A 27,328-nucleotide genomic window follows, 5' to 3' on the forward strand; every position below is an offset into this window, starting at 1 on the left:
AAAAATATAAAGGATTTAATAACATGGCAACTCCTAAAGTTGCTCTTGGAGAACTACTTGTCCCTGTATCTCTCTCCCAGGAGCAACACTATGTGTCTCTTCCCCTAACAACTAGCGAGAATCTGCCATTCAAAAAGGTTCTCACGAGACATGCTTTATCTTAAGGTATGGAAACACCTTTGGGGAATAAAAGAAGCATAACAAAATTTGATACACTCCCTTTGCTTGTATATAATACTGCATTAAGCATTCTTTAATTTGGAAAACGTGGAAAACAAACCATCTTCACTACAATCCATACTGCCCCCTGGGTTGGGAAAAGGAGACTCTAATTCCATGTAATTCCAGATGTATTTTTCACATAATCTAATCAGTAAGTAAAACAGCCAACCTTCAAACTAATTACAATGCTAAAGAAGTTCCCCCAAAACAAGCAGCTTATTAACACAAAATATATAAAAAGAACACAAGCACGCCAAAGATACAGTGGTCAGCATGTACCAATTACCACTCTGAGCAATAATTTACTTTTTGTAGGCATCATAGCAAGACAGAGTTTTAAAGAGGGATACAAATATGAGTTAAAATGCTACTTTTCAGTTGCATATGCACTTTACTCAAGCACAAGGACCAACAGGGAAGAAAGCAGAAATTATCTGTTTGGAAGTTTACAGACTAGGTAAAGAGATTTGCAAATTTTGCTGCTCAGACATGCAAGTCCGGTTTTCTGTGATGATCAACAGGGAAGGGGAATAAGGCAAGAAAGACTGAAAAAGACAGCTAGCTAAAGATGCATTTCTAACCATCCATCTCCACGGATCCAAAAGCTTCTGCAGCATCACTCCCTTACTATGTTGATTCTCCATTTTACAAGTGCTCCTAGCACACCACTTGTTGCCCTCCCTATTCTGTAATGCTACCCTATTCATATAGCCTAAAGAATACTAAAACACAGTACCTGGCCAAGCTGCCCCTGCTCTCAATAAACTGCATTATAAAAATGGGATGAGGAGGAGACAGCACCGATGTGACACCAGAAAGCAAAGTAAGACACAACTGAGTAGACGCTCTGTATTCCATTACCTGACACCTCTAAACCATGACAGAATGAAGGGATATATACAGACTTTGAGAACGTAACACACCATAAGAGCACTGTTACACACATTTGGGCGCTTGTTGGGTATGTCTCCTCAAGAAATAGAAAGGGTGTAAGAGTAAACATGTGCATGGCATCCTCATTTTCCAGAGTACTATTAGTAACAAAAGCATTTTAAATCCGTATTTTGAGGTGGCACTATTTGAGAAACAACCTCAGAACTAAAAGTGGAAGGGTGACTGGCAGCCAGGTGCATTTGTAAACTGAAAATACTCAATTAAACACTTGCATCTCTGAATTATGGCCTCAAAATGTTCACAGTACGTTTTAAAGATAAGGTTAACAGGCTAATAAATGAGAGACGTCACGTACCATGAGCTTTACATCACTTTCAAATGAGTTTTATAACAGGAAAGTGTGACATGTTAATATTTTACAGGGATCTAAACCAAAAATTTTTCAGACATGAATTCAATGAGCACGTTGGGAGGATTTATGACCAGCGTTATCTGTTTACCATGAAAAATTTTATCTAACAGCTACAGCATTGTTACACATAATGGCAACCAAAGAAATCTTGATCTTGACTTAATTTAATGCACAGAGTATTAGGAAATTTAATCAAAATTCTATCTCCCCTCTAAAAATTAAAATAATTACTCTTTTTCAATCATTCAAGTCTATTCTTATCATTGCAATCTGGTCTCATGAAAACTTGGCTAGAGTTTAAAAATTTAAAGGCCAGGGTTAGAAAGGAAAAGGAAAGTACTATTCATTTTCAGCATCTTTGCTAAGAATGCGTTAATTAGATCCTACATTATGCCAGTGTTACTTTTTATTACTTAACTAAGGAAAAAAATAGTTGCTTAAGTTTAGTATCTATACATCTACATGTAATTATTGAAAATTACCTAAGATCTTGTCTCAGAACAAGGCTTCTCAGGAAGAGCTGTCTCAAAGGCGACTGGAGAATGAAGACATGTTCTTTTGTGGATTGTTTCTGGTGAATAGGGATTTGAATTTGCTTGTATTTGCCTCTGGGACTGTGAATTATTCTATTGTTGCCTTCCTCTGTTCACTAGAATTACCCACCAAATGTGAACCTTTTATTCACTATTCAGGTGAAAGAGGTAGTTATACAGCTATAGCTACCGTAATAACGAACTCGGCTACATGCCGACACAAATCAGGAAGGTGACAAGTACCAGGCATTATATAGCTCTCTACTTAATAAGACTAAACACCGCAAGGAATATTGGGTGCCATTAGCCTTTTATGTTCAGAGGAATATGAAAAATCCAGATTTCATGTGTGCAGAGTGCACACATAGCTAGTGACATAAACGTGGACCAGAACCCCTCAATTAGAGTATGAAAAGCCAAATATATACATGCATTTTTAAGAAATATTTTGTCATTTTCCAATGAGAAAAAGACTCTTCTTAGAAAAAAAAAATACTTAGGATGTGAGAAAAGATAAACAGTGTTGCAACTGATTTCTACTTCTAGAAACATTTCACATGTCAAATGTGACTTCACATGATAATGACATCTTTCCTATATTGGTGCCATCTTCTCCATAGACAAGCAGAAGTTTCATACTAGTTTTCAAGCTTCTTGGAACTTCTTTTACCCTCCAGAAGGGAACGCTGCTGTATGTCATGATATACCACTATTTTTTATTCCGCTTTATTCCCTCTCTTTTCAACGCAAAGAACCTTCACGTCCTCTGCCCTAAGCCCCTAAAGGCACATTAACAGCAGAATACCTGGTATTTCACAGAACAGCACCTTCTGAACTTCAGAGAGGTGAGCCCCAAATCTGCGAACTAGAAGACTCTGGGTACATCTACACTGGTGAACCACCACAGCAAATGCCTCATCTCTGCCCCTGCCACCAGCCGTCTGACCACAGACATAGTCTCGCTCTCCAAAAGAAGGTGACGGCATCTCAGAACACTGATAAGAACGGTCCCTGAGCAACGTTAAACTTTAAACTATTCTTGAGAACTGCTCAAGGGCACCATAGCCAGCCAGGGCCAAAACTGTGTCAGGGACCATTTTAACTGCTTAAAAAGAGGATAAACTTTCAGTAGCAGGATCCTGCCCTTTGCACAGCTTCAGTTATTAGTATATGTGTATGCAGCCTCTCAGAAATAGGCTTTGAGAGATGATTTTATATACTTTGAGCCAAATGAAGCAGAAAAGAAAAAGCAGAGATTGCTCTGTGTCTCCTCGGAGTTGAGGTCCAAAGGTGGCCTTATTTCACTAGGATATAGCTTCCTTTCTATGAATCTCCTTTTAGCATATGAAATGAAAGCAGTGAGACAGCAATGTCGTATTTTGAGTTGCTGTTAATAATAATCAACATCATGATTCAGACTGAAAAAATGACAATAAAAATCTTTTTTTTAATCTCATGAAGAATCACTTGTTTTTCTTGACATAGGCATCTCTTGTAACACAATGAGATGTGTTACCACAAGCTTCTAGAAACTAGATGCCACAGAAACAGTGATTAAAAGAAATTAATCTAAGGGTTACATCAGCATCCCTGACTGACTTTTGCAGCAGCTAGAGGTGAGAAACATCAGAATTCAATACAAAATTTATCATGGAAAAAGACAGCCAAGATAGATTATTTCCATGTTTTCCCTAAAAACGCCAGTATAGGTCTCTCCCAATCACTGAAACTCTTCTTCTTCTTCCTAAGACTTTTCCCATGGAGACGCTTAGAGCCAAACACAAACTACATATTTCAACCAGTCTATTCTCTTAGTTTCGAATGTTCTTTCTAGAAGGCTGCTGTAGTTTATTCCTGATACACCACAGCAAAATCAAAAAGCTAAGTAACAATAAGAGTCACTGATAATAATGTGGATGAAAATTTGTGAAACTTAAGTCTTTGCCCACTCACTTTCTCTCATTTTTCTTTTTATAGCCTCTACTCACTGTTAAGCTTCTGTTACCATTCTCTCCTGATGAACACATCACCCTTCTTTAATGACTTCCTTACCTCTTCTGGGTCATACTCAGGTGAAATCCTGACTAAGTCTGAAGAAAGATGTCATGTCGTACTGAGACACTCAACTCCGTGATTTCACGACATTCTCCCAAAATCACAGTATTGTACATCAAATGAAAACAATTACTTTTACTCCCAGATGACCTGTTACTAGCAGACCACTACTTCTCTTAAATCTCAGATCGATGTTGGTCTCTCAAACACTTAACCTGTCAAACGCCAGTGCTGCAAGGGACAAATTGGACACAACTATTTATAGATTAGGTTCTTTGGGGGTTAGGCTGAAACTTTAAGCATACAGCTTTTAAGAATAAATGTACCCTCTCACAATTTCTGCTCATAAAAGGCAACAGCGCTCATGGTATTTAGTTAACTTAGACACAGAGAAGCCAAGCTAAGTAATTTGGGCTTCATTTAGGTATCGGTCTTCAGTCTTACAAGTCCCTTCGTTAAAAGCCAGAGAAATACAGCATATAACTGAGACAAGGTTGCCCTGTCTCAACTACTACACTTCTAAACATGAATTTTAACACTATTTAGCCCTGTAAAACAAAGATAACGTAGAACCAAAATAAATACAAAAATGGAGTACACTGCAATTTTGAAACATGACAATAATGCTGGCCAAAAATACTGAGAATAGTTCAAAGTGATATTCCAGTAAATGACATTTAGAAATATTATATGACATTATTTTGTTATGATCTAAAATTTAATTCCACAGTTTCTCTGTATACATGTTAACAGTTTCCACTGTAAATATACAGTCATTCTGAGGGGCATAAGTTGACATATATCTTACTATAAATACATGGTGCATTGTGAAAAGCTATATAATATTTTAGTACTAACTTCTATATTTTTGTGTTAGTGCTGGTCATCCTAGCACACAAATTCTCAGCAGTATTAATAGTGCACATAAGTCTTTGGGACTTAATGTGGAATTTGTGAATGCAGTATTTCAGAAGGAATATACTGACAAAGCCAGAAAGCTTTGTAACACTGAACTAGCAAAATAGGTTGAGCATTTGAGAATAAGGTCAGATGAAAATATCTCTGTTCACTAGACCTGACTAAAACATGCGGTTTGCCTGAGCAAAGGCGTTTTTCAACAGGGTTTGCATTCACATTTCCCCAGCTGCAATGTCACATCTCTAACAGCAGAGTATGCCAAGTCACTGTGGGGATGAGACAGGGGACATGTTGGAAATCTTGTAACTCACACGACAGACAGCGAGTACAGTTACTCCACCATTCATCTCCAGGAGACACAACTACTTTCAAGATCAAAAGGAGCAATGTCGAATTACAGAGCACCTCATATAACTGTCTGGCAGGTTGCTTTGAGGTGTTGGTGTGGGGTTTTTTTGGAGTGGGAGGTTGTTTCAGAAGAGGGGAATGTTTCATTTTTCAACAGGAATGATGTTTTGTGTAATTATTTGATTTGACCCTTAGCTAGGAAAATTTACACAAATCTAACCTACAAAACTTTAAAAGGAATTTACTTCTTGCAAATCACAAGTTTTTAATACATTTACTTCTCAGTGATAGAATTCTGTTGATCATTTCCTGCCAAGACAAACATCCTCAGGTGCCCAGTTTTGTAAGTTTCTAAAAGTAACCTAAAAAACACTGTGCTTTTTAGTCTTTATAGTAGGACCATTGTTAAGGACTTCTTGCAGCTGAAGCCCTCCTTGTACTCACATGGATAACATTATTTTAGTTTGCCCTTGACATTAAAGTAGTATTAAGTAGTAACTAACTCCTCTCTCTTGTTCCCAGTGCATTTAAAAAACAACCAACCACAAACAAGCTTTAAAGCATTTACAGCTCTGCTCAAGAGAAAACTTTTCCTAAACCTTACCAATCCTCTGGAAACCCTCTGATCATTTTTCCTATTGCCTGCCATGCAGGCAAGTGGGATTCTTCACATTAAGTCTGGACACTTTGCTACAAATGAGGGTTTCCTCCCCCTCCACCCCAAAAATGTTTAACCAAAATAATAATGACTTTCAGAAAGTGTTATTTTGCTGGGACAGTACATGTACATCCCAAACTGAGAGAAGAAGACAATATACTACTTACATTTATTTTTCAAAAGGAGAGTAACAGCAGTGAATGTCATGTTAGACACAAAGTGAGAGCAGAGACAAGGAAAGACATGAAGGCAAATAAAACACAGAATCACAGGCAGAGGAACAGGTAAGAAAATGTAAAGGAGAAATGAGAACCCAGGAGTAGTTATAGAAGATCATATTTTTTTAGAAGTATACAAAGAATTTTTGCATACTGAAAATTCCCAGTCATAAGAGGGATCCAGGAAACTAACACCTACTTTTCAGAAAAGGTTAAAGAAAACGTCGTCAAGACGCAGAATTAAAATGAGTTAACAAAAAGCTTCTACTCCTGATCTAACTTCTATTCCCCACAAACTATTACTTTCAAAAGCAACTGTCCTAAGTCACAGTGTGACTACACTCCCGAGAATATCAAAGTCCTTTTTGGTGACTAGTACCATGCCTACAGTTGTACTTCCCACTTACACTGAATGGCCTACTTGAGCTGAGTAGTATCTCACCCAGGTCTGGAAGGGTCATCGGTAGTTTAGGAAATCTGAAATGCACTAAAAACCACTAGTGGTTTACTAACACTGTTTGTCCCATTAGGAGCACTGAAACAATAACTTTGTTTTTCCAGAAGCATTTACAGATACTGGAGTGTTTTTCCATAGGCTATTTAGTCACAGGTCTAGTGAAATCTAAACACGTTGTTGTGGTTTAACTACAGTAGGTAGCTAAGCCTCATGCAGTCACTCGCTCACTCCCCCTACAATGGGACAGGGGAAGTGAGAAAAGTCACAGGTTGAGATAAAGACAGTTTAACAGGTGAAGCAGAAGCCACGCACGCAAGCAAAGCAGAACAAGGAATTCATTCACCACTTCCCCTGGCACCAGGTGTTCAGCCATCCCCAGGAAAGCCGGGCTCCGTCGTGTGTGACAGGTACTTGGGAAGACAAACGCCATCCCTCCGCACGTTCCCCCTTCCTCCTTCTCCCCCAGCTTTATATGCTGAGCGTGGCGCCATGTGGTATGGGACATCCCTTTGGTCAGCTGGGGTCAGCTGCCCCGGCGGTGCCCCCTCCCAGCTCCTTGTGCCCCCCCAGCCCGGTCGCGGCTGGGGCGCAGTGAGGAGCAGAAAAGGCCTCGGCTCTGTGCAAGCACCGCTCAGCCACAGCTAAAACATCCCGGAGTTATCAGCGCTGTTTCCGGCACGAATCCAAAACATAGCCCCGAATCCAAAACATAGCCCCGTACTAGCTACTGTGAAGAAATTTAACACTAACTCAGCAAAAAACAGTACATGCTGTATTCACAAAGTTCTTTTAAATATTGCTTTCAAAAGACATGTATAGTTAAATTCATCCTTCCTGAAAGACATTTTCTTTCCCTCAGACATAACAGAAAAATCACTAGAAATTTTATTTGATAATAAGAGCTAACAAGCGGATCACATTGTCAAGGTTAGTTCTTCAAATCAGCTTCAGTAGGATACACTGCCATAAGACCTCTGAAGAACTTCAATTTCCGCACATATGATTTTGGGGGGAAAAATACAAGAAATTAAAAAAAAATATCTATGAAAGATAACATACAAGAGCCCTTTGGTGACATTCAAACCTTGACTATATTTGAAAGCTGCTTTAAAGAAAAAAGCTTCCTATTTTCTGTACTGTTTAACAGCTCTTTCTTGCGATCATGAAGACTTTATCCCTGGCTGTCAACAAAGGCTTCTCCTTTTCCACAGCTTCCATAATGTATTTCTTTGTTACATATTTGCACTACAGCCAGTGTAAACAAGAAAGCCTGCTTTTGAGACTTAACAGATTACCAGCCGCCTGGTTTCACAGAGAAATCTGAAAAAGAGATGATGGAGCAGCCCAATGAGCAGCACTGTGATGCTTGCTAACAAATACACCACTTACAGGCTAACTTCTCCATCCCCTCTCAATTTCACTGCCTAAATAGTTCAAACATGCTCTAGAAATCAGAAATTTTCCCACAGTGTTTAGTGAACTGTTTCAAACCACCGTCTTTTCTTGAGCAGGTGGAAACAAATCAACAAATTTGGGAAGACAAATGCCATCGCTGCTTTCAACCTTAACTCTGATGAAATGCTTGTTAACAAGTTACAAAATACCCAAACACTTTTGGTGCTCAAATTTACTCTGAAGCTCTTACTTACACAAATAAGATTAAAATAGAAATGAGAATTAATAACCAATGATAAAAGCAATAAAACTGAAAGTACTTACATTAAACTTGATAATGTCATATATCAAGTATCGAGGGACAACCTGTCCGTTAACCTTGTCGATGATCATTTCCTTTAAGAAAAGAGATTACATTTACATTTATTTAGAGAATACAGAAGAATGTCAACACATCTATTCTTAGTGCACGTACCTGTAAGTGTGATGCAATCAAACACTGGCCACATCTTTATTATGAAAAAAATTTACAATAGGTCAAGATTATAAAATTAATAGTATGTCTTAAATGTCTCTCATGAAGCATTCAATAAGAAGCCAAGAAGCTGTACGAAGGCTCCACATTCTGATCTGCAATATTTATACATTAGTTTCCCCCACAGCTTTCAAAATCACTACCTTTCTTGAGTAAATAACGAGGTTTTAGAAACCTCAGTAAGAACTGCAATCCTAAGCCAACGAAGCACTTTCGAAAATCTCACCTACAGTAAGTAGTACAACAGTAAGGAAATAAAAGAACAAGCATTCACATCCATTTTCTGTGCTCTAGGTTGGATCTTTTCATGTTAACAGCATCCTAGGCAGCAGTGACAACTGCAATTTACTTGGAATGTTGCATTGTGACTGAACAGTAGGGTTCCTTCAAGTGGAAATATCACAGGTACCATCTGTATCACATCAAATCAGCTAATACATACTACATAATATATAATAATACCAATATATACTGATAAATCATCTTGAAAGTTTGTCAGCCAGAAGACTATTAACAATCAACATCCAAACACAAAGTGTTTCCTGAACTTAATGTTACATACAAAAATATATACATCTTACATGCTGGTGATAAAGTAAACAGAATGTTTAGTTTCCCATAGATTAGTCATGATTGAAAATGGTAACAATCAACCCATTGGTAGCCCTTTTTCACAGACAGTTGAAATATTTCCTTCTCTAAACACAATCAATTTTCTCCCTTCCCTCACCCAGTTCTTGGCTAGTAAGTTAGTTGTGCCAGCTAAGGATTTTTTGCTGGCAATATAAAGTTAAAATTCCAAATTCACTCATATAAGATAAAACAATTGGAAAAGGTGAAAATATTTCACTATACCATAATGAAAACAAAATTGTGAGCTCAAAAATTATTCAGAAGAGAATCTTACATCAACTCAATTTTGTTGTCTTTGTTTCTTGCTAGGTCAGTAGCACTTTTATGTTTTACAACCTTTTAACTTCTGTTAGAATACTTAACTTCTACAAAGTAAACTCAAACAAGAGTCTCAAATAAGACTGATTTTCTGTCTCTGCACATACCAAGCTTCTTGATTTGTACCTAGTACTTAATTGCATTTGGCTTTTAAAAATAAGCAAGCAGTTGTAAAAACATAGATTTACTTTAAAGCAAACACCAAGCTTGAAACATTTAAAACTAAACTAGAATACATTAACTACTTGTTCTCAAAACACCCTGGGAACTAAAAGTTGCTTACTTAATATTCTAGTATCTCATCCTCTGTGAACACAATACTGATATGGAGATCAGGCTTTCACAGCCACATGCAGTATTCACAGGTGTTGTGAATGACTACCTCAAGTGACCTTACACATCCTTCCACATAATTAAGAAAAATTAAAAATTAAAAAAAAAAAAGAATGAAAAATATTCCTTTGTAACATTAAAATATCTTATTCTTAACTCTAAAAATCATTTAGTCACAGGTACTGTCACGTAACTTTTGCAAAATGTCTACACAGAAGTGATGTAACAAATGCCATTCTGTTACTTTCCCGTATTTAGGCAAGATACTGGTGAGTGTACTGTCAAAGGAACAGCAGATGCAACACTGCAATGCCTTCCTTGACAATAACTAACTGCAAGAACAGATGGAGTAGGTACACCCTAGAAGAGAAAGAAAGCGTGATGTTCAAAGTTAGAAGCATGTGTAAGTCTATAATTGGGGTGGAGAGTAGAAAACCCACCCAGAATTCCTGATAGTAATCAGGTGAATTGAGTAACAAAGTACAACAGAAACAAAAGAATGCTACTGCATTTCTTTGAAGTTTCAATCACAGTAGCAAATGAAACAGTTTTTTAAAATACATTTAACTGAACATGTATTTCAGGACTCATTTCCTCAGCACATATATTCAGAGCCTCAGCTTTGATGCAGAGCTAAAATTTGTATGCAAAACCCTGGAAACATTTCCATGCCTGGTATTACAAGATTTTATGCCTCATTCTCAAAACCTGAATCTCTGAATATTCAGTTCAAGAAGAATTATAAAATATAGCCAAGAGGATCAAGAATGATTTTTAAACTTTCTCTGGTACATTCAGTTTTAAAACAGAATTAATTTTATAAAGAAACTTTTTCTCTACTTCAGACATGTATAAACATTTTTGATACTATTACTGGTCAAACTAGCCTCTTTTCCTCACATCCTCACTTCTTTTCTTCCTCCCATGCCTCTTGCTCTCTTTTCACGTCCTGACTGAAATCCCAGCTACTACAGCAAATAAACAAGAGTACAATATGCCTTAGAAGTAGACATGACAAATTCCTACACTGCTCATCTCCATCATGACAACAACATTCACTGCTCCATTAGTTAACGCAAATACAACTGTCACAAGGCAGCTCTAAAGTGGTCGTAAGAATGATTCAGATTAGAAATACTCTAACACATCATTATTTAACAGTCGGATTTCAGAATATTCCTTGAAATTATGAGAATTGAAGAATACTTCAAGGAATAGACCTTGAAGTTCAGAGACTGTTAGGAAAATGTAGTACTTGAGAACTGATCACATTCAAACTCGCTCATTCTGATCTGAGTAATAACCTGGTACTGTAAGGCTATATTTATGCCAATTTTTAGATAACTACATCTTAAACCCAAAACCACACACATGACGTAATAGAACACAAGTATCCATAAGATGCACCTGCATCTATGCATTGCCTTTTATACACCCCATGAATATTTACAGCCACTATTGTGTGTTTTTAAATTACTGCTGCTAGTAAGTATGATCTTTAACACCTGTGCATTAGCTGGTAGGTTAAGTATTAGCTTAACCTGTGGGCTTGCAGAAAACGGCCAGTTTCTTCAATGTAATCTGGCAAAACTGCACTGGTGTTAATGTCCTTTTCTCAATCATGTGGTGCTGCAAAGGACAGCCTTACAGAATATTAGAAACAGCAACTGTACTAAGAGCTTTTAGCTGAACAAGTACCAAAAGAACAATGCTGGACTGACAGCTCATGGACTTCCCCACCCCACCCCCATATCCAGCAAGCAACTTGGACTTAAAATAATCCAAAATTTAATCATAAAGCAAAGGATCTCACTTTATCAGCCACTTGCAGAATATATTTTTTGTTGACACAAAGTATGGAATCGGATCTAATCATACATCATCTTTTTGTTCCTTTTCCTCCTGTGCATTACCTTGCAACTCTAGTCACTGCTGTATTTCAGGGATTAAGAGAGCTTTATTTGGTTTGGGTTTATTTTTATTTTTGCATAAAGTACCAGCCTTTGATAACTCAAAAAGTTAAGTTATGCCATTTCTGAGAGAGCTTACAAATAAGTGAAGTCTGTACTGAAACAAAAACACGGATCAGTGTCAATCTCACTCTCCGCTTCTGGAGTCCTTGTATTCAAGTATGAGCAATATTTTATGTATAAATAAAATATATACAAAATTGTATTAAAATTGTAGGAAGTACTTCCAGCCTAAGAATGCTTCTGCATTTTCTGCTCAACTGTTTCAAAGCTAAGCAGAATGCCAAGAAAGTTCCTCAAAATAACTAATTTGTTTTCTTGCATGACAGCCATAACACTTGAACAAATACCTATGCATTCCCTCAGATAGCAGTAGGGATACAAAACAGTTGGCTTCTAAAGGAATACTTCATATTATTCTAGTCACCTGTAAGTAAAATTCAAATAAGCTTTAATGAGCTTTGCAGAAAACTTTCTTCCATGCCAGGAGAACAATCACAAATGAAAAGCTGGAGATGAGCACAAAGTGTCACAGTTGCATCACCAAGATGTAACTGATCATACTAAGAACCGTTTGCAAGTGATTTCAGCCTGAAGTGAATTATAAATGTATTTGAAATTCTCAAAGACAACCACATGAAAGGCTTACACCAGAAGCCTTAAAGCAAGTTAATAGATCACTGAATCCATGGAAATTGTCTTTATGAAAGTTTTATAAACACTGTCATTCTAAATATAGTTAAGGGACACTACCTCATCTTTTGTATTCTTAACACCAGTAGTTGTTTTGCTGCATGGCACCTATATCTCTGTTTTCTCTTTCCTCCTTTCTCACACTTTTTAAGCTTACTGTAAAGCAATGCCAACTGGGCCACTTCATTCTAAACTTTCATTCTCTGAAAGAGAGAAAGCTACTTCAAGGGCAATAAGTATGAACTACTTAAACCTATAATTAAAGAATTAACTTCAACAGCCCTTCAGTACTAATTAGCAAAATATGTTAACACAAAAAAGCCAATTTTTTCTTCCCATGGATAAAAAAAAAAAAATCATGCATATACCCAGAGTAAAGGAACAGTCATGGAAATTACCATTTGGCACTAACATTAAACAAATCCTCAATTACAAAGTTAAGCTGTTTGATGCTTCAAATAATAGCAAATTTTATTTTCAAACCTGTTGAAAGGAACTTCAATTGAAAAGAAAAATATTCTATCAGTCAGTTTTTAACTGACCACACTTAAATAAATTCAGAAATCTGTACTATGAAATGTATTTACCCATTGAAAGGTGTTAGTTTTCGCTCAAGGTACTTCACTGAATCAATACTTGTGCATTTAATGTAATTTTGTTTTCCACTTCATGAAAAAAATGGGGGGGGGGGAGGGGGGGAAGGGGCGGGGATCACAGTAAGACTAGTTTTATGCCAATAAAGTGAAATCCTAAAATACACTGTAACAGTCAAACTTTTACAAAACAACAAATTAAGTGAAATTATAGATCATGTCCGGGGTAACTGAGAGAATTTAATTTATTCTTAAGAGATTTAAACTATAAAAACAAAAAACCACTAGATCAGAGCCCCTCTCCCATGCCCCACAGCCACATTTATGCACGTATTTCAATATATGTGTGTCCCTGTCTTCCACACCATGTACATATTAGCCAACCTAAGTAAATCATCTGTTTTGAAATGCACACAGAAAAAATAAAAAATAAAAAAGCAGCACTTTCCCTGAAGAACACCTAGGATTGCACCACATGGACACCGCCAAGCCATTACTTTCTCAAGAGCCTTATGAAAAGCAGTGAAAAAAATAGTACCAGGCTTTTTATCTCAACAGTAAGGAACCTAATGTATGTCATTAAGATTATTATTATGTATGTCATTAGGAAGTTGCCTCGCTGAAGAGGCTCCTACCAGACATGCCTGTGCAACCACTTGTGAGCTGACAGCAAGCATTTCTTGCATAATGATCACAATTTTTCAGTGAAGCAGAAGTGGTGGAATATATTCCATTATCTGCTTCTCTGTCCCTGAGACAGTACATTGTTCATTGCAGTATTTACCCTCACAGATTCAGTTTATACATGCTTCACATGTAAATCTGTGTTCGGTAAGACAGATCATTCACAGAAGTGACATTTCAAGAAAGATACTGACAACAAAGGCCTGAAAAAGGAACGTTAACAATGGCAGTATGGTCTCCCATATCTGAAAGGTGCATTAGGCTTCAGAAGATCAACCCAGATATTCAGTACCTTGGCAAGCAAGAGTTACAGCAATGCAGAGAGCCTCCGGTGCTACTGAAACATAATAGGAAACTGCATTCATCTACATTGACACGTATTTAGCATAGGAGCTAACGAAGTTGTTTTGCTCATGTAAAATAGGAAGGTCAAGAAAGGAATAATTTCTTGTGGCTACTGTTCTGAAAAAGTTTACCAAGAATACTCCAGGCCAGCCTCCAAACAACAATGTATAGAGATGTTTTATAGCTTGTTTTACAACCAGCTTAATTAGCTGGTTACAACTAACTACAACTAGTTCACTAGCAAGTTTACATAATTTAAATTAGCATGATAACTTAGAAACGTTTTAAACAAATATAACTAACCCATTTCTAAGTCAATAATTCAGATCAGCAAAAAATAAAGTTGACAGAAGCAAAGACATCAATTCACAAGTATCTATCAGAAGATGATGAAAATTTTATCAGATTTTAGAAATATTTACATTAACTGGATCAAATTGACCATGTTTACTGTATCAAAATATAAAACTGTAGCAAGAGATGAGGTTCTGCAATACTTTAGATTCTCTTCACACCTTTTCTCATATTCAGAGAATCTCATCTCAATAGCTTGACTTACGTCAAAGACAAACCGCTCTCCCCAGAGCAGTCATCACTGCCATTCTGTAGGTAACAAATAACTTAGGAAGTGTAATTCCCACATTCAGCCAGTGACTAAATCTATGACTCCTGAAATCCTATGATTCACTGATCTAGGCCTAAAAACCTGGCCCTGTTTCCACACAAAAGCAAGTGGCACTGAAATTGTTACAATTGTACCATATGCTCCTTACCCCATCCAGAAGAGTATTTGTTAGATGTGTGCGAAGATCTTTACGAAATGGAAATTCCAGATTAGATACGTGAAAAATCGAATTGTCTCTATCAATCATATAAACTTCATTCTTGCCATCAATCAGCATCATGTACCTGCAAAGGCAATGTTAAGATATTATACTTAAAGGTATATCCTCTAAATCTCTACTGATTTGATTTACATTAAGTGCTAAAAAATAAAAAAAAGCATTTTAGAATTGTTTACAGGTAGAAGTTTAACCCTATTGCTTCATGAAAGCAGATAATTTAGTTCTATGCAATTATCACAAAAAAAAAAATCAAAAATAAAAGTTCAGAATACATGAGAACGTTGCTGTGTCCAAATAAAATCTGATGCCTGAAGATCAATTAAAAATAACAGGAGTTTTAAAGCTGTAAGAAATATATTAGGCTAATTCAGCTAGGCTCAGCTAAAAGACCTTTTACTCCAATTTTTCCTTTATTAAGTGGACCAGACTTTTGCCCAGTATGACCCTGCAGAGTTTCATTCAAAAGAAACACTTTTCAACAACACAGTATTGCGAAGTCCCAGCCAACTACTGAGCCACTTTTCATTAAAACATTGACTAATTTAGCCAAGGTACATTCCTCTCACATTACACACAAAGAAAACCCCAAAGGTTACTACACTATCATCAGCAACTGTCAGCTTCGTTCAGTTGCAGAGATCTGAATTTTCTAAAAATATCTTTCTGTTAAGATGGTACTTGGGTGTTCATGTCATTAATTTAGACATCTCTGTGTGAATCCCAAAGACGACTTCTCCATAGAGGTAACATTCTGTATACAAGAAAAAACAGTGAACAAGTAGAAAGAAAAAGAATAGTGAAAGAGACAAACCCCAGAAGACATACTAAATAGCATGACAGCTGTAACACATTTGAGTCACCTTTGTAAAGTTTTCTTTGATCTTTCCAAGAAGAGTACTAAAGTAGAGTTTCAGGAAAAATAACAAGGCAGCTGTGCAGACAAAGGTCTTCTCAAACTTGTGCAGCAGCCTAGGACAGCACACCTTCTGAGTGGAGCAAATAAACTGAAGACATTTCAGCAGAAACTTGTATCAAAGGCCAGATGCAACAACTCAACATCCTGGCAGTGAATGAGAAGTAATAAAGATCCTGAGCATATTCCTTCACCGTGATGGTGGTGAGACACTGGCACAGGCTGCCCAGAGCAGCTGTGGGTGCCCCATCCCTGGGAGTGCTCAGGGCCAGGCTGGATGGGGCTTGGAGCAACCTGGTCTGGTGGAAGGTGTCCCTGCCCATGGCAGGGGGTTGGAACTGGGTGATCTTTAAGGTCCCTTCCAACCCGAACCACTCTATGATTCAAATACCACAAGCAGCTCAAAGTGAGGACTAGCAGCTTGATTCTGATATGGTAAAGGAAGATAGAAACTGTTGTGGGGCTCAGAAGCAAAGCAAAAAAAGACCAGAAAAGTGCCTTTATGGAACCAACAAGATGTGGCTGCACTTGCTAACACCAGTGAAACGAATAATATCATTAACAAGATGTGATTGAATGATCAGACAGGAAACACCATGGCTTAACAGCAGTGCAAAAAATAAGTGTACAAGAGACAAAGCTGACATGAAGACTCAAAAGTAAGTTCAAGTTTGACGTCTCAGTCAAACCTGAGTTAAGTCAACTTTACCAATTACCACCTGAGCTGCTGGAATTGAACTTATGCCTAATCATGCCATAACTAACCATGCTGGTGGTCTCCACCAAAACTGTGAGCATGACCCTAGGCTGAGCTTTCTTTCACTGATCCTTTCATTTCACCTTGCACACAGTTGTGCTAAAAGCACAAGTGTTATTACAGAAGTTCTAATGAGAAAAGTCAGAATCACAGAAACCCAAAAAGAGAAGAAATTAGGAGCACTAACTGTCAAGGTAGTTCAATGGTTCTAAAAGTTCACAATATTTAATGTTCTTGAATAGCCTCTGATATAAATGGGGAAGGGACACAAATCTTCCCAGAGCAGCTAACCCATTTGGACTGCACTACAGTTTCTTTGATAGCACAGAATAGGAAAACACTTGATTAAAAGTAAAAGATTACAGGAACTTCACCATCCACACCAGAATATTTTGAAAGTAAGCAAGCATATTTTGAAGACTTGTTCAGCACACAACTCTTCATACTTGTAAGTCTTTGGATGTATGTGGGGGGAAAAAACAGTACTTTTCATAATTCATTCATTCCTCCTTGGGAAGTCCTGGTGATGAAGAAATAACAAGCTATCAGTAGTCTTTTCTAAAATTCACCATTGCTCTTACAAGTAATGCCCACAAGATCTCTGCTGTCAAAACAAAACAGCGAGCATCCCCTAGAAACCCTGCAGGCGAATGTTCTCTACGCAGGCAGCTGTCCTGTTGTCTCCACAGATCCTACCTCTAGAAATCAGTAGATCTGACTACATGAGCACAGTACTACCCATGCAGCTTAAATAAATACTTTCTTTCAGTATTATGACTATAATCATAATTCAGTATGTATCAGCTCAACTACCATTTCTCCACACACAAGATGAGTACTTCAAGATGTTAAAAATCAGCTTGGGAAAAAAAAGACATATATGAGCAGAAAATCTAAAGTTGGGGGGAGTAGATTAAATCAATGCAACATTAGGAGAGCTGAAAGCTACACATGACATGCTTTATGAAAAAAATAATTCAATACACATTCAACTACATAACTTGGCGCCAGTTCTTCAGAAGCAAGAATAATCTACAGACAACAGTCATTTTCAAACAATGTAAATTAATTGAAAACTAAAACAAAGAGCATGTTATGTTTTTCTCAAAAGTTAAAGAAACCACGGGGAGGGAAGAAGAGGTGTGCGACTAACATAAAAAAAAATTATACACACTACTTTACACTTAATTCATAAATAAGCTTAATTGGCCATCTCTGCAATCCCATAATCATGGCTGGTTTAAGTACGTGCTTTCACTGTAACTTGCTTCAATGACAAAACAGCATCTAAGGCTTCAAGAAATCTAGCACTTAAGAAAACATACTTGCATCATCATTACAAATGTGGTACATTAAGAAATCTTACAACTGCTTTGATTAATAACCCACAAAAGCACAAAGAGTTAAAAACTTTGTTTTCAGCCACCTAAAACATCAGGTTCTGACAACATACAGAAGATTTCATCAAAACCTATTACTCAGACATCAAAACTGTGACTTAACACACCACCACTTTCCCTAGATCTTTCACTCAAAACAAAATCTATGGGAATTTACTTAACAGTTGGTAGCTGGATATCCACTAACCACTAGTGGTGAGATTCTTTTTCTCTTTCAAACCACTGCACTAACGTTACATCTGTTCTCCCATGGGTTTTTGTCTTTTTCGTTTTAACATTTGTCACTGTCAGCTGTTTATACCGCAAATTCTAAATGACAGGGACAATGGCAATTCTTATGACTGCATGCAAAAGATTTCCTATCAATGATCACGAGGAATCAGAATTATATCTTACTTTAGAAAGCTACTGAGAAAAAGCAAAGTGCTTACTTCGAAAACAAAAAAAAGTATTTGGTCTCAGGGCAGCAAATACCTTTATCATGGTATGTAAAATACATTTGTCATGGCTCTCATGATAATACATTTGCCTAACTTAGAAGCTGAACAAGTTCTTTGCATGAGAAAGCCATTAGACTGACCCAGATAGATCTGTTTTGAAAGGGTTTTGTTTTGTTCTGGGGGGCTTTGGGGTTTTTTTTTGTTGGTTTTGGTTTTTTTTAAGCTGAGAGCCTAAAAAACACCACCCCCAACCTCCCCTAAAAAGAAACTTTGAATGTGGTCCAAACAACAGAATTCGTCAAAATTCTGATTTTGTAAGACAGAAGAAATTTGGTCAAGGATGGACTGACAATCAGAAATGTTCTATGAGCAGCTGATCATTGAAAATGTGAAAGAAGCAACAGAGATATGTAACCATGCCAAGGTTTTGGTGAAACTGAATTTATTAATTAACAAGGGGGGTTGGTTGGTTGGTTGGTTGGGGTTTTTCGTTTGTTTAACTCAAAAAAGCTTAAGTTCATGTGTTTAACATCAGGCTTTAAGTTTTCTGCAGATGACACATCAAGCTTTCTTGGAGAAATCTTGTAGACTGCTGATCGGTACATTTCTGAATATTATTTGGATGTGCCCTGACCAGTTACATTTTAAGAAGTTAATTAAAGTATTAGCAGCATAAGCAGTTACACCAGAATAGAGAGACTGCCTCTGGGCAACACCACATAGGCAAAGAAAGAAGAATGATGATTTCTCAAATACATTCAGTAGGAATTAAAACAGCACATAGGCGCTTAACTTTCATGAACTGTATTGCATACTGTGAACACCACTTGCTATTATAGCTGTACATTTATTACTAATTATCTATGTTGTGCAAGCACCAAAAATCTCCAATTAGTAAGCAGGCCCCATTGTATTAGATTCTGTCCAAGTACACAAAGATGACATGGTCCCGTATCAGATGGCTTAATCTGAATTTAAAACAAGACAACTGAATAAAAGAGCAAGAGTGGAGGAGCAATAAAAGCAGTATCAGAACTGCTCATTCACCTCTGATAACCAACATGAAAGTGGAGAATCATGTTTGAGCAACAAACATCATCTCCCCAAACTGCTAATCCAACCCCTACAAACCAGCCAGTTTCCATTGCAACAGAAGTTCTGACAAGCAAGTTAAAGGGTCAAGGTGTCCACACAGATTAATCTCACAAGCAGATAAAATATCTAGGCATAGAAATATTAAAATGTAAAGAGTCATTAGAATCTACTTTTCATTCACTTCTGGTCCCCAGGCAAGGTCCGTTATTAATTCTAATTGGACGATCCAAATTATCTAATTTTAATTATGGTATTAACATGATAATTCCGAAAACAGGATGAAAATTTCATTAGCAAAGAGTTACAGCTCTTGGCATTAGACAAGCAGATCTCCAAATCACCTACCAGAGTATTAATAACTTTAACCTTTAAACTTTAAAAAATGTCAACCACCAAATATCATCTTGAGAAGTTTTCTCTTCAGAAATCAATTATTTTTAGCATACCCAAATAAAGGCAACTGTTTCAAAGGCTCATTTGCCTCCACATATATCCTGTTCACGCAGTCCACATCGGTTGAGCCCAAAATACATATTAGAAAAATGATTTTGTTAAACTTTCATTTTTAGTTTAGTTTGTTTTGGTGGTGGTGGTGGGTTTTTCTTTTTTACACAATTCTGAAGCTGACAAGCTACATTGAAAAGGTTAAGTTAAAAACTAAGGTTTCTCCTTTATGTGGATCTTTAGTATTCTCCACCATTAAATTTGAAAGTACATTTCAGGAAAATATTATTTAAGGCAAAATAAGGCAAAGTACTTGGTCTCTCTTCACCTACAGCCAATTCAGAGTCAAGAACAGGAACAAAACTTTGTCTCCCAAGGTCCAAATCCAGTACTGCACCCACTAGAGCACGAAGCATCTATCCTCTTTCCCAGCTTACCAGGATTCACAGAACTGGCTTTGAAAATATTCCCCAACACAGTACGTCACATGCAGCACAGTGCCTGCCAAACCACATTTATGGTGAAACTGAACTCCTAGAAGTTCACAGGACTTTTGCCACTGACTTCAATTTTATTGTGTGCTATACCTATGTTCCCTCAGCCAAAATCCAAGCAACTATCCTAGCAATAAGGTTACATATGTTGAGTTCGTACTTTATAGAGTTTTAAAACCTTAATTAAAAAAAATACAGCACAGCTTCTTCAAAATTTGAGACCTCAGCTTTTGAGTTTGAGTTCAACACAAAATTAATTTTCTGAAAAAAATCTACAAGTGGCAAATGGATTAGAAATATTTTTTTTACAGAAGCTTAAAAATTCAGCTCCTATAAGAGCTTTCTTTGTCCCACAGTATTTCTTTAGACGGCTATATTAAAGAAGATTATTTATTTCTACACAGTATCATCATTGACGCTTCTTTTTTCCTTTTTAAATCTGCTTGTGTCTTTATTATCACATTAAAGAATGCAAAATGTAAGAAATTCCATCATCAACTCCAAGCACAAAATACATGGCAGCTCTCCATTCCCAGGGGAGTTCATTACACTCAGCTCAGAATTCAGTCTTGTGAAATCACTGCCCTCCCACACAAATAAGCATTACCCAACTCAGAACAGCAATTAACATCACTAATATGTTCGCTGACGCAGAGGCAACAACGAAATCCTGTTGCAGATATCATTTTTAATTTCTTAATTCCCTTTTATTATTGGCAACACTTAAAAATCAGGAGCGTGTTGCCGCTCTGTAGATCGATCAACTAGGACAAGGCCAAGCCACTTCAGCGCTTTACTTTGGACCCTGCCACTCTCTCCTGGCAAGACAGCACCAGCTTCTGGCCAGATGCATCAAACACTGTAGAAAAGGCCAGGAGAATGAAAATTAATGACTGCCCTCTATCCACTGACAGCAGATCACCTACATGTGTCATGAAGCCGCTGCGGTTCCCTGTCCCTGCCTGAATTCGGACTGAGCTGGATCTAGAGTAAGTTGAAATCAGCCGAGGTTGAGACTGGCCTGTAGCAGATGGAGCAATAAACCCTGAAGTCCCAATAAATAGGGAAGGCTCAGCTTGCTTTCTTCTCTTATATTAATTGCTACTGGCAATGGTCGCTGCTTCAAACTATGTCTCCTGAAGGATGACAAAGCCTCGATACAGGGACACTAACACAGGAACTTTGTGAAGACTCATATTATTTTCAGTGTGTAAACGAAAGGAAAACAATGTCTTTTTAATCAGTACACTGACAGCTCTGTCATAAATACCATTTTCAAACTTGTACACACGGTTTCATTTGCACAAGTACAAGCATATCAGCCAGCGAGAAACACTGCAACACGTAAGGAGCTGCAGAATTATGCATGTCACTCGATAATCTAAACTCTAAATACATTTTTTAAAAATGACACACACAGGCCCTTGGAAGTTTGTCTCCTCTGAATATACCGATACTCTCTATTTCTCTTGCATATTTCCAGGCTAAATTCTGCCACCAACAGTCTCCCCAGTATTTTTAACCAAAACACCCTCTTAGATTCTGACTGACAGTCATTCCCAATTAATAGCCTCCAGCTCCAGTATTTCTCATTCATGACCTTGCATTTTCTACATGTAAATATCCTTCCAGTTTTATTATTCTGCTCCTCAGTGAATTCAGTGGCTTGTCTCCCTCATTTGTTTGTCAGAACATACTTGGTTCCTGTTTCAAAATTCTTAATGACAATATAAAATTAATACTCAGGATCTCCACTTGTGGCTTTCTATATATTTTCTTCCAAAATCATCCTCTGACATTTTCTTTCAATCCATTCTTTACCTATCTTACAATTCTAGCAATTTTCATTAGCCTGTCTCTATAATAAACCAAATTTTTGTCACAGTCCAGAAGCACGAGATCCACCACTATTCCTGTGTCAAAAAAAATATTTTCCCTTTATATGGTATACAAACTCCTACCAAAATGGCTGAACTCAGAGGAAATGCCATTCCTCATCTATACTGAATAGTGTGTTACTCAGTCCTGATTCTCTTAATTACTTCCCTTAATTTATCCAAATCTGTCATTTTAAAAGAGAGAACCTACATTATCTATCTATTTTTAGCTCTAATTACAATCATAATTTTCTAAGTTTAAAGCAAAGCCTTTTCATCAATGACCCAAACATATCTTCTACAATCAAGGTTTTTTTCTCAGTACTAAAATCTGTGTTACTGGGCTGCTGTTTAGTAAGTAAATGTATGTCACATACCTCTTATTATGTTCAGATGCAACTGGATTTGTCACTGGTCAAAATCCTCCACCAATTCTTCACACTCAAAAGAGGGCAGAATTCAGCTTCTGATTAAGTTTTGAAATTGTAATGTGTCCACTTCAGCAGGAAAAGCTCCTGAGCCTTCAGTAACTGTGTGGGCTAAACTCTTACTACATCAGTGGAGATCTAAACACTCAACTTGCATTCAGTGCTAAAGTGTTCTCATACTGACAACTCTGATTAGGTTGAGTATCTGCAACAGATTCAGCAGTAGCCCAGAAGTTTACCTTAACAATCCTGTAGTGATTTTTTGAAAACCTGAACTCCGTAACATTTTTTTATCCTTCAGCTATTATGAAAATAATGTTATCCCTCAGACCTTCTTTTGCTCCCTCCTAAACAATGAAGGCTTTCCAATACTCATGTTACTGTCAAGAAAGTTATGCCAGCATATTTGCTATGCCAATGTCCAATTTCCTAAGAAAGTAGAAGGTTCCCAATACCGAGCTTCATCAAGCTTGTTCAAGCTACTGCTGTCCTGACTTGATGCTACTATGGAAAAAAAACCCACTGTCTTGTCTTATTGATTACCTCATATAGCACAATGAAAGGGCTGTGCTTAATTTCAATATTCATAGAATCATTTAGATTGGAAAAGACCTTCAAGATCATCAAGTCCAACCATTAAACTAGCATTGCCAAGTCTGCCACTAACCACGTCCCTAAGCACCACATCTGCACCTCTCCTAAATACCTCCAGGTATTGATGAATTGATATTCATCAATTCATCCTGCTAATTCGAGACCACAGAACTTAATTTCCACAAAATTTGTTAAGGTGGTATTCCTTGCATACTCCCTGCATATATACATTTTGTGCAAGTTACCACTGGGTAACAGATACTCCATAGCTTACACAGGTATTCAGTCTCCATAATCTTTACTATTCATCAGTCTCTTCCACTGTTATCAAAACACTGCATCAAATTATTTTCCTTATTCTTGCCTGCCACCACTTTCCTTTAAACTTTGAATGCAAGTTTCCCTTTTCATTTGCTCCCCTTGACAACCAAAGGTCCAAATAAGTTTGTTTTGTGACCGTTACAACCCTGAAAATCATCAAAAGTGAGGCAGTGAATCTGCAGATGACATTTACTACAAAAATCTTCAGAATGCCCCAAACTACAGCAACAAACAATGCACGTTTCAATATCCAAAAGGTACCAAGACTCAGGCAGAAAGACAGATACAACCATATTTCCCAGCCTTACAAGGTTCTAAATTAACTGTCACCTGAGAAAGGTAATATAGCAGCTACTTTTTAGAGGTCAATGAGAGAACAGAAAGACATCTGCAGTCAAAACAAACCCAGTAAACAAATAATTGGGCCACATAACTAATCGGATGGTGCATAATACAGAATAATATTGCATCATTATATAACTTACTGGTATCCCTTCATCTGGCATACTATGCGTACCAGTATTAATAGGGAAGTTGGCTTTTGGATAAGGAGCACAGAAAAATGCGTAGTGGAAACTGATATAACTTCTCCTAATAAAGTATCATAGTTTAGACCGAATTCAAACTTTAATTTTCCCTGGTTTATAAAGAAAGGATAAAGATGCCTTCAATTAATTTAACAGATGGCAAATTCAGAACCAATGTAAAACTACATTTTCTATCTGAAGTATTATTAGACTGCGAAACTCTGCAACAGAGCTGGTAAAACCAAGAATTTAGCAAGGTTAAAAGAGACTACCCAGTTACAGTGTTTTTCTTGACTGCCTTCCAGGGTTTTAATTAAGTTTGACTGCTGTGGGAGTTTTGTTTCTTTATTTCTGAAAGGATATTAAACCTTATGGGTTAAATTCTAAGTCATCTTGTTATTATTATTTGACCTACAACAAAGGGTAAATTAATCTACCACTACTATATATTGAAGAGTTCTTATAGTGCATTATGACATATCTGGTGTAAAACAAAAGAAGAATTGTTAACTAGCTAGAAAAGATGTGACCCAGTAACAGAATCTGTATAGTAGTAGATTTATTTTAAATTCCAGATTCTCTTTGTTTAACCCAAATTTCAATGATGCTAAGTGGTCAAGTACATATTGAAGTCCTTTTCTGTATTAGTGGGATGAACAGTATTGGAAAACAACTGTACAGCATAATGTTCTGATTACTTTTTTTAAAAGCTCTAAGATTAATAGAACAAATTATATCTCAAGCTTGACTGGACTACTGAATTCTCCTATAATATTTTATTGTTACTGTTATTCATTGTAGATACTGAGCCTCAAGCTTGCTTGAACTTGCTTGATTCCATCCCTTTTCCACAAATTTTAGCCTGAAAATATCTTGGAGATTTAGAGGGAAAATCGTGCCTGAAGCAACAGGCTAAAAAAAAAAAAAAAAAAAACAAACGCAAAGCAGCAGTTACACAATGGTATAAGAAAGAAAAATTAGCATCACATGACAAGTAGTTACATTCCTCCTTTCCCGATGCAAGAGAACTGTAACATCTCTCACAGAGGCCCATAACACAGCAGTCAAGAAAAGAATATCACAGGTTTGAAAAAGGAGGTTCCCTTAACTCTGAACTGACTTACACCAGAACGTATGCTGGGTCAATTCTGTCCACGTCACAGGCACAAGCCACAGAAGAGCCCAACTGCCACTTGTGCTCACAGATTACAAGATCAGCTCCAAGGGAAAGGGCTGCCCTAGATATTGTATAGTTAAAACTTTACAAACCGAATGTCATTCTTCCCTGAATGAGCTTAAGCCATTACACTTCATGGCTGTGCTCCCCCCAACCCCCCAAGAGAATCGGCACAGCACACACTGTTCCGGTATTAAAAGTGGTCTGAGAGAAAGGAAAAAAAATAAATAAACCAGAAATCACCAATAGTTGTCGCTTGAACATCAGGTACACACGCAGGCACACCATCTATCTTCATCTAATTAGAACATTTTAGGACCACAGCTGAATACTCTAAGATTAGTATTCATCGCACAAGCTACATAATAAGCATTTTAATGCATTAACTATTTATAAATAAACAAAAGAGCTTGCTTAGAAGACAATCTGTCCAAATATTCAAGTAGTTATATATGAATAATCAGTTAAGTAGCTCTTTCCAAAGGGCTCAGAATTGTGACCATAAAGCTTTGTGAGCTGTCAAAAGGCTTCAGAACTGTGAAGCATCAAGCCTGCTACTTCACAAACTATACCTTCTACATGGTACCGCATCAGCAGTGCTCCTTAAGCACTTAAGAAAGGGACACAAAAACAACAGCTTCCTTCTGCCTCTTCTTTTCAGAGTCTTGACACCATTGCAGGCACATACAAATGAGAAAACACAACCTAGAGTAAGAATGCCAGCTTTGACTGAGTCAATTTGGAACCAGACTGGGGATGACATATTCTGTTGCACCTATTTATTCATCCCTCTTTGCCGATTCAATGATATAAAAAACAGAATTCAGGAGATGAAGAAACAGCAAAGTGATACGGATGTGCCTTACTATTAAATAAATAAATACATACACCACCACCACCCCCCAAGAAAAGAAACCACCCAACCACCCATTCCAAATGCAACATTAAGATTAAAAAAAAAAAAAATTTCAACTTATTCCAGCAGCTATGAAACCAACAGACCTGGTTTACAGTATACATCTCTACTTTAAATAATGCTGCCTTGTGGGAACATCTTATGACTAACAATATTTATACCCAATAGTTCTAGATATCAGTTTAACACCTTATGACACTGTGCTGTGTTGTTTGACTTACAGTCTGTCAGTCAAGAAACACCTCTCCTGGCTCATAATTCATATAGTTAAACAGAGCTGATGAGTTATCTGATGACACCCATGAGTCTGGCTACCAAAATCTGGCAACTCCTTTTCTGCTGTCAAAGTCAGTCTGCTAGCCAAAGTCTAGGCATGCTCTCATTCCCTGTACAATAGGTAAAAAACCTAGAAAAGGACACCATGCCCTTTGACAACATGTCAACAGGTCGAGGTTATGAGGCCACCCTGTACTAAAGCTTCTTCATCCTGAGCTAGAATGTCTTTACCTCGAGATAGGGGACATGCTAAATACGTTGAAAGTGCCCTTAATCTTACCTCAACTTACTGAAGCTTTATTTTTGCACTCTCAAATCAAAACTCAAGTAGGCATACAATATTCATGGGTTCTAATGCTGTGGGAAACAGGCTGATACCAGTCCTGTAATCCTAAATGCCCAACACAACTATAAGGGATAGGTATTAAAACGTAGAGTGCGCAAAGACTCAGATCTCAGCTACTAAAACTCCAACCTTCTAGTCTCAAAACACATCATTCCTGCCTCCCCAACCCATTGTGTCTTCTACTCCTACCTAAACACACACAAAAAACCTATGAATTAGGCATCTGCTTTTTCAGAAAATTAAGAAGAATGCTGTTTAGAGTGC

The 27,328-nt window shown here is 37.2% G+C and overlaps 1 protein-coding gene across 4 annotated transcripts in view; it reads right to left on the reverse strand.

Annotated features, from left to right (window-relative positions):
* RNGTT (RNA guanylyltransferase and 5'-phosphatase) overlaps positions 1–27,328 on the reverse strand; it is a 193,439-nt gene that overhangs the window by 121,901 nt on the left and 44,210 nt on the right. For all 4 annotated transcript variants that reach the window (XM_037391363.1, XM_037391362.1, XM_037391364.1 and 1 more), the window contains 2 exons: positions 14,988–15,123; positions 8,435–8,506 (listed from right to left, as the gene is read on the reverse strand). In XM_037391363.1, the coding sequence (XP_037247260.1) occupies positions 8,435–8,506; positions 14,988–15,123 (208 nt within the window). The remainder of the gene's footprint in view (positions 1–8,434; positions 8,507–14,987; positions 15,124–27,328) is intronic.

The sequence above is a fragment of the Falco rusticolus genome, chromosome 6 (genome assembly GCF_015220075.1).
Source record: "Falco rusticolus isolate bFalRus1 chromosome 6, bFalRus1.pri, whole genome shotgun sequence".
Classification (NCBI taxonomy): domain Eukaryota; kingdom Metazoa; phylum Chordata; class Aves; order Falconiformes; family Falconidae; genus Falco; species Falco rusticolus.